The sequence below is a fragment of the Bidens hawaiensis genome, unplaced genomic scaffold, assembly GCF_021521415.1.
Source record: "Bidens hawaiensis isolate Kalapana, Puna unplaced genomic scaffold, B.hawaiensis_p1.1 tig00045389_1, whole genome shotgun sequence".
NCBI classification, from domain to species: Eukaryota; Viridiplantae; Streptophyta; class Magnoliopsida; order Asterales; family Asteraceae; genus Bidens; species Bidens hawaiensis.
The window spans coordinates 120925-129814 of record NW_027498072.1 but is presented as its reverse complement, the minus strand read 5'-3'; the positions used below and the strand labels follow the sequence as shown (position 1 = coordinate 129814).

At 31.7% G+C, this 8890-nt stretch overlaps 1 protein-coding gene across 1 annotated transcript; it reads right to left on the bottom strand.

Moving 5' to 3' along the window:
• Positions 1-713: 713 nt before the first annotated feature.
• On the bottom strand, positions 714-3814 carry LOC143595627 (uncharacterized). The gene is made up of 4 exons (XM_077074601.1): positions 3678-3814; positions 3495-3582; positions 836-988; positions 714-747 (listed from the first exon to the last, which is right to left on the bottom strand). The coding sequence occupies exons 1-4, from the start codon at positions 3808-3810 to the stop codon at positions 714-716; spliced, it is 408 nt and encodes a 135-aa protein (XP_076930716.1). The 5' UTR covers positions 3811-3814.
• Positions 3815-8890: the final 5076 nt, after the last annotated feature.

Genomic DNA, 8890 nt, shown 5'->3' with positions numbered 1-8890 from the left:
GGCTCATTTTCAGCCCATTAGGCAAATTCTTTGATAAGTTGGAGACACTCTATCTACGGCTCTCATACAACATCACTCCTTGTGTATTTGGATGTAGATTTGGCTCATTGTATCAAAACTAGACGGTCAGCAGATGAGTTCTTTTTTCTGGGTGGCATTAACTAGTAGACATCTTAACAGGCCTTTCACCCCCAATTTTTTGAACATCTCTGTGCCAAGCTTCGTATTGATCCTCCGCCTATTCGCTTAAAGGGGGTATTACTGTATTAGTGATGATCAAGGATAATAGATAAGTTGGCTGCTTATGTCCAGTTTGCCTAATAGCATATTACCTAAATTAGTTTGTTATTTATATCCATTCTTTTTTTCGTTTTTCTGAACGGCTTATTTATATCCATTCTATTATATATAGTTGTCGATGCATCGTCATCCAATCCTACATGTTAAGCATCCATCTTTAGGAACCATTTTTGCCTATTTGGCATTTTGTAATATCAAAATTTTAACCATTATGTTTTATCATTTTGATACAAAACAAAAGGGCGATACACAATACACAGGAGAAACATCAGCTGAAAATATAATTCGGTCAAATCACTTTTACCTTAAGAAAGGTCATAAACATTGTCTCGCTATCATCAACAAACATGTACAAGCATGAGTATGTAAAACCACAAATGACACCTGACACCTTGAAATGAAGACCTCACTCTTTACTCCGAATGCGACGTCCAATACACAAGTCCACTACACATCAATTATTATGAATAAGCTAAATATCTTGTTAGTAGGACAAGTAACACATTGTATTTTCAGCAAATAAAGAAAGACCAACCTAATTAACACAAGCACACACTGCAAAACACCAGCAGTTCCCGTCCAAGCTGAAGGGCCTTCAGGCACAAGTGCATCTTGAATTAACAATCCTACTGATGCTGCCAATGAGACAAACGACACAACATAAGCTAGAAAAAGCCAAAGTTTCAACCTGCAATATTACACACAGTTAACGCCAGTTTTTGGGGCATGGTTGTATAGGACACAATAAAGCACATGGCTGATAGAATACAGTATAAATGCATACAAATTACAACATGAAGGCTATAAGCTAAGCTGAAAACATACACGTTTCTAGAAAGATAGCTTACGAATTGGATAAAATGAAGGTTATAAGCTAAGCTAAGCTTACAGAAGACAATAAAAATGTTTGAAAAACACAGGTTCCCTTTAATAGTCCAATGCCAATGAATAATTTAAAAAAGTGCTCCATGTTAAGTGATTGCTGCACCCATGTCAGCAATCAAGAGTGAAGTACAAACATATAATCAAGTAACAAGAATACGAAAAACGTGACACCTGTAGGCTACTTTCAATTTGGGAAAAAAGTTAATCAAGTTAATCTTCCATACTAATCTCAACAAAACTCCAGATTAAAGTCGCCTACTCTAACGGATTATTAGTGTTCCTAACAAGATAAACCTCTAAAGAATTAAAGGTAAGAATGTAAAATACGTATCAAAATATGATATAATCGTCTTAACAATTTTAACATACATGATACATCAACATCAAATTCTCGATGTTGTTCTTAACAATGAGGTCCAGAATAATCAAGAAATTGTACATGGTACAAGAAAGCCTTTACATTTCTAAAGCAGATCTAATCTAGGTTTTTTTAAGCTTGGAGATATTTGGAATCAACACAAAGTGCCTAGGGATACTGGGGTCTGGGGCTTCTATGTGGATATGATACTGACAACCCATGATCCATGTTATATGCTCGCTACTAAATTCTTCATCTAATGACATCAAAAAACATTTCTGTTGACACATTCAATATCAGGTTTATGGATTTACATTTCAACAATGAGATAGTGATCCACATATTCAGAGAACCTTTCGTTAGCAGACCATATGCATTAGCGTAATGCAGTAAACTGACAATATGTTTGTGATGTGGTTGTCCCGGATCTCAAGGATATTAATAGTATTTTGAAAACCTTATTAAGTTACACAACTTGATCATATCAGCACCAGACGTGATTTAGATCTGATTTTATCTTCCATGTTCCAGGTTTGCTTAAGGGTCCATATTTAGACTAGTAGGCCTAAATGGTAGCAGATCAAGTAAGAATGTAAGATGTACACACCTTTGACTTTAGAACTTTAGATATGGGCAATAACGTGTGGTGTCCAATATTACTATTAAGTGTTAATATTATTATGCGCCTTACCTAGCTCAGGCATATACCTGACATTAAGCTGCTGAACACAGTTAGGCACCATGATAACTATGGTAGATACATACGTAAGTAGTGTACAAATGATAGGATTCGATTCTGGTTAATGGCAATGGAAATTGAATGAAGTAACATAAACTGAAACTAGAAATGATATGAAGAAGATGATCCTGTCGGATCTTACAGACACAATAGACTAACACCGAATTGTTACCAGGACTATGCCCTCTCTAAATGCTAAGCAGAGAGCCTAAAAAACTGAATAAAACTCTCCTTGCCCCCTAAGGAGTCATTGATACCTATCTATAGAATATAAGTTGCACTTGACACCCTCCTAAAAGTGACAAATGACATTTAGACTAGAAACTAGAACATGATTCCTATCAACAACACACAAAAAAAATCCTTGGTAGCCTAAGAAAACAATTTCCTGTAAGAGCATACCCTTGTAAAATTGTGATGCCTAAAATCAGCATAAACACAACTTGTTACTCTATGAACAAGCTGTAATCTCTATAGAGATTAGACTTACATGAACTGAGTAAACCATTACTAATTAAACTAGCGTCACCAAAAAAAAAAAAAAAAAAGAAAGAAAGATAATTTTTGTCTACAGCAACGAAAATAGAGTTACTGGTTTACTTTATCTATGGACTGTTTAATAGACCCCCCCCCCCCTTTTTTATCTGTGCCCAATATTGTTTCGTTATTAAATCCATTTATGATAACTGCCCGCAGATCCCAAATCCTCATCACCATCATCCCTACACTACCCAAAATTAACATGATGTCAAACAAAAAAAATAGCAGCTAAGCAACACAATACAAACATGGTGCATATTCATTCTCAATCAGCCATCAACATAGCATGGCATACTCCATCCAGCTCAAACTAAGCGTGTCATTTCATAAAAGTGCATACACTTAAAAGAATTTAGAATGATGAATGCTTTGAAATGTAAATTACCGTACGTACATAGATCACTACCGAACTCATTTTCCAACAAACATTTAAAAGATAAAACAATGAAAGATCATAAAAGGGTTAATAGATATTAACCGTGAAAATAGATCAAAATCAAACATTGCGAAAGGCATTCATTTTGTTAAGTAAAACACACTACAATAACAAAAGGTATAGAATCATAATTAACTTCCTCATCCACATTCAAAAAAAAATAATAAGAATATCTAATTAGGGCTTAAATAACTTAATTTGGGGCAAAAACCAAAAACTAAAATAAATAGTCGAACCTCCATTCGCCTTCTTCGTAGGGAGAGTAGTCAATATCCTCTCTTCTAACACAATTAAACATCAAAGCAGCCAAAGATGCAAATATTCCTATAATAATAAATAAACTAAAATTAAATTAAATTCATAATAATAGTTGAAAGAAAAGCAAACCCTAACAAGCAAGAGAAATAGAGAAAGAGAACCAGGAAGGTAGTGAAGAAAGGAGACTTGAACGAAGCTGCAAACGACGGCGTCCACCCAAAACCACCACCCGGCTCCGAATACAGCCCCCGCGACGCCTGGTCCGAAGATGGCCCACAATTCAGACAGATCCATCTGATTGATCGATCGAATCAGTTTCTCAATATCAACTGTGCTGCCTGCCACATAAGCTTCCTTCTGGAATCTGGAGGTCTCAAGTATATGATAATTACCCAATTATTTATTTATTTATTGCCTATCTATCAGCTTATTATTATCTTTTTTCATTTTAATAATCCAACCATAGCTTGAGCTTGACTTGTTTAACTTACATAAAGTTTGAGCTCGACTCGTTTCGGTCTTTATTTTTAAAAGCTCAAACTTGACTCGTGAGTAATTTTTTAGGATCAAGCTTAGCTTATTTACTATTTTTTAATTAATTTTTAATATATTTGTAATTATTTTATAACTTTTAGTTATATTTTATATATAACATAAAATATATTATTTAGTTACTTTTATAACATTATATAGATTAATCAATAACTATAAAACATATATGTTTATTACCAACCTTACTTTTCGGCTCTGACTCTTTTCAGCTCAACTAGATCAAGCTTTTTCACGAGCTGATCTTAAGTAGCTCGCGAAACGTTTGACTCATCTAGACTAGTTGGTTGTTAAGTTTTCTCAACTAAGTAGGTGTAGAATGGCTAAAATGTCTTCCCTGCTAAAAGACAAACATACTAAAAAGTTTAACTGATAACGGCTGTCCCACGCTACAGAGCATCTAGATGCACTATATCAAACCATTTGGACCAGGGGCTAAACATGAAATACATGTAAACCACTGGAAACATCCGACCAATTAACTATTTAATAAATTCTTGTTGCATTTTGTTAATATATTTTTTACTAGGATAATAACCCGTGTTACACACGGGTGAAAAACATATCAACAAACAATATAAAATATAAACTATGCATTCAGTCAACACAAATATTTGACATAAGTTTTTTACCCTCAGATGTTACAAAAGATGTTAAACTATATCTATAACATAAAAAAAATACTTTATAAATAAACAATGCAATGAATAAGAAATAATATAACATAAATGAATCATTATACCTGAAAAAAATAAAAAACACATATTAGTAGAAGATTTTGTAATATTAATTGAAAACTAAGTTTACAAATACATACCAACTTTAAACTGTATCACATTAAATTTTTGAAAATCTCTTTGTAAACAGCTTTATTTAATTTTTTTTATATGTTCCTAATTGTTCAAAAGAACGCTTTTTTCTTTTTTCTATAGAGTGTATTTTATAAATAATTTTCAGAGATATCTATATTTTTATAGTATTTTTCATGTCATTTCGTAATAAATAAATAAAACTTAAAGAACATTCAGGTTGATCACCATTCACCGGCTCTTCTTCTTTCCTCAAGAGTAATTAAATCATTGACAAGGTGGTTATTAATTGGAATACATAGACTTAATCATGAGTTAATTGCATTAATTTGAATAAATAGATTTAATTGTAGAATTAATTGAATTAAATTGGAATGCTTATTTTAATTTAGTGGATTAAAATAATTGTGAATATGTGAAAATTATTGATACGGAAATGTGATTACATAGAATCCTATGTGAATAGGTTAGAATAAGGACATATGAAGAATCAACTTGCTTTAATATATTAGTAAGATTTTATAGATTAAATACCTAAATTGCTTTTAAGTTCTAACAAGTTTTATCTCCGTGTTCCAGCAGAAAATTGCTCATATGCAACCAGTAATAACTAGATAAAAGTGCGTTTGTAGTGAAAAAAGTATTGTGATTGTTCGTTAATAGAATTATAGAAGTTACATAGTATAATAATAATTATTGGAATATTAATAACGATTTTAAAACAATTACTATAAGAAAAGTATTTAGTAAACATGAGCGTTTAAAGAAGAAGAAGAAGAAGAAGTTTCTATTGTTGTCGAGTAGTTGAAGTGCGTAATTATATTCCGTTGATAAAAATTTATACTTTATTTTGATTCCAACTTCAAGATCGGTATCGTGCCAAAATTCTTAAACCGAAAATAAGTAAAAACTTAAACCGGATATCGTACTAATTATGGGGGTACAACACCGGTTCAGTATCGATAGTCCAAGAATATTGTAACTAAACCACAAAAATGAATGTTGGTACCACAATGTTGTTCGGTCAGTATGAGTATGGTACCGGTTCTCGATAAAAAATGTTATCATTGGTTTATGATACCAAAAAATACTTTATTTTAAATATATATTTTTTTAACATAGCTATGCATGTAGACTTTTTAAAAATAAATAATGAAATAGTTATTAAGAGAAAAAATTAAATGATAAATAAATGGGTTAAGGATGTATATTATTTATTGTGTAAGTGGTGGAATTGGAATTTTAAAAAATAACAACCCTCATCAATTTTTGATATGCATAGTTACTATTAGTAGAAACACAATTTTTGATACGTAAATTTTATTTAAAACTGCGATGTGAATGTTAATTTACAAGTCGTTGAAATTGAACCTTACAAATTTTAACACCCTCTGCCCCAACACACAGGCTCCTCGTTATAACTTTTCGTAAATAGTTAAATGCCCTCGTAATATTTAAACTCGATTTCTTTTTTAAGTCTTTGTTTACATAATATATATCCAAAATCATCAAATTTTAATACAACAAGAAAATCGGCTAATAGAACCACAAAAGACAACATCATCAAAACCTTGATCGGGTGTTGATGTGCTGCAAGTTGACTACAGTTTGTACACAGTGCATTTGGTGTATGTTTTGGCCTTTCGTTGGGTCTGCAATGTTTAGAAGATATGTATGTCAATATAAAAGCTAATATTTTAAGTTTTTAACATCCATACTAGTAGAAAAAATATTATTAGGGCTTAAAGAGTGCTTGCATTTATTGCACCAAGCTACTTATTAGCAAAGTTTCCATCTTTCTAACATAGAAACAAAACAAAAGATGAAAAACTAGGAATAAAAGAAGTAGATGAAACTTGAAATACGGCTATCACCGTCATTGTCATTCAATAGTGATTAAGCTGAAGTAGGGACGTAGGAGGCCATCTTGAAGATCAAACCATAGATACCAAGACCATTCATGCGTTCTAGGCCGACTTCATAAACTTCAAGTTCACCAAGGCTTCCATGAAGCGGTTGGCCATTCTTCCTATCTTCCTAAATACAATTATAATATAAGGCATAACCTTATGAGTGAATAATTTTGTAAATGAGGATTTTGGAACACCGTTTTTCAACATCATCCATATGTCAGAAATAGGTTGCCATGCACCTTCGTAGTCAAGCACGACAAGAGACTCCTTGAGCTTAGATATGCCGAGATATCTGAGGCCTGCTAAATTATATAGAATATCTACATGTCTAAATTCTTCCCTTATCAAATCAAATGAAATAATCCGATTATTATTTATAATTAAATCATAGACAACCCAATGGAAAACCCCGTCCACATTATTCGAAAAGTGTATTGGTCCATACGGATTCATTGATATGTTTCTCCAAGCCCCTAGATCTTAATGTAAAAACCGCAACCACTGTTTTGAAATGAATCTGGATTGAGTCAGATCTTTAATAGGAACCCTTTGAGATTTCCACTTGAATTTCTAAAGGAATGTTGGCAGACATCTTCACATGGTTTTTCTTTTTTTATTATGGGGTTGTTTGAATTTATGTTTGTATAGTAGGGGATGGAAACATGGAAGTTCCAAGTAGGAATATATAAAGTTTAGATAGAATAGGCCGGTCATGAATTTTGGGCCACTGGGCTTCATACGCAACGGTCCATATGAGTTCATATACATTGGTCCGAAAGTTTTCTATGTAGCCCGTTTAACTTTTGATACTAGAAGTTTGTTTTAATGTACGTTATATTCAGCTTACATCGAAACAGAAGGCAAGCGGGCAACAAGCTGCGCCGCTACCCCCTTTTGAATCGCAAAACCCAATCTTTTAAAAACTATATTTGCTGATCTTGGAGTCATAACATTACTATGCATGATCCGCTGAACACGGGTAAGTAGCTCCACAGCTTCAGGCGCGAGGAAACCAAAAGGGTCAAAAGCAAAAGGAATAAATACATGTTGGTTGTCAAGACACGCCTTCTCATGTTTTGCCACCTTACTTGAAGCAACTTTTGATTAGACTTGAATTCGACTAAGAAGCGAATTATTAGCCAAAATATAAATTTAAATAATAATAATAATAATATGTAAAAGTGTTCCAGAAATAACGGTGATAATCAAAATTAAAGAAAAATAAATGAATAGAAAGAAGAAAATAATAAGCTTACCAATTTAATCTTAGTGACAAAAATTGCACCCACAGTTAAACGTCAAGAACTAATTCGTCATGAATTTTCATTTTGGTCCGAATGAACTATATGAGAAAAATCATAGTGGTCAAACCCATAACTTACTGCTTTAATTACTTTTTATCTTTTATACAAAAGTGATATCTATTCTTTAAATATGACAAGTCTTATTATAAAATTTAGTTAAAGGTTAAACAGATAGTTTTTTTATATATAGATTGTAATATGTCTATTGTTTAAAACATATTATTTTTTAGTTTAATAAGCCATAAAGTAAATCGTCCCCTGTATAAATTATCATTTTAATAACATTTTTTTTTTCTTTTGTGATACATAAGTTAAACAGACAGAACTTATGATAAATGTCGTTATTTTTACATTACATTTTCGAATTTGTTGGTACAAATGTTTTAGTAGTATCCATGCAGACTTATATCAAAAGTTAACTTTCATTAATAAAGAATTGAAAATACTTTTTGAAAATTATAAAAAAGGTAAAATATGTTACTACTAGTATTATTATCAGTATTATAAAAAAAATGAACACACTTTTATAAATCATAAAACTTTTGAATAAAATAATAGTTAATAAATAAAATTAACAAAAGTAAAATATTTAATAATATAAATGAATTGTACTAGTTAAAAATTTAAAAACAAATGGAAAAAAATATTTCTATTATATTTCTGAGTTGTAGATTTAATTGTTTTGATTGTTCAAATATCTAGCTAACATAGTTCATGCTCGGTACTACAATTCTTCGCAACCTTCAAAACTTGCGGTACCATATGGCATACGGATGAGACGATGTTCCTATGAGTACCG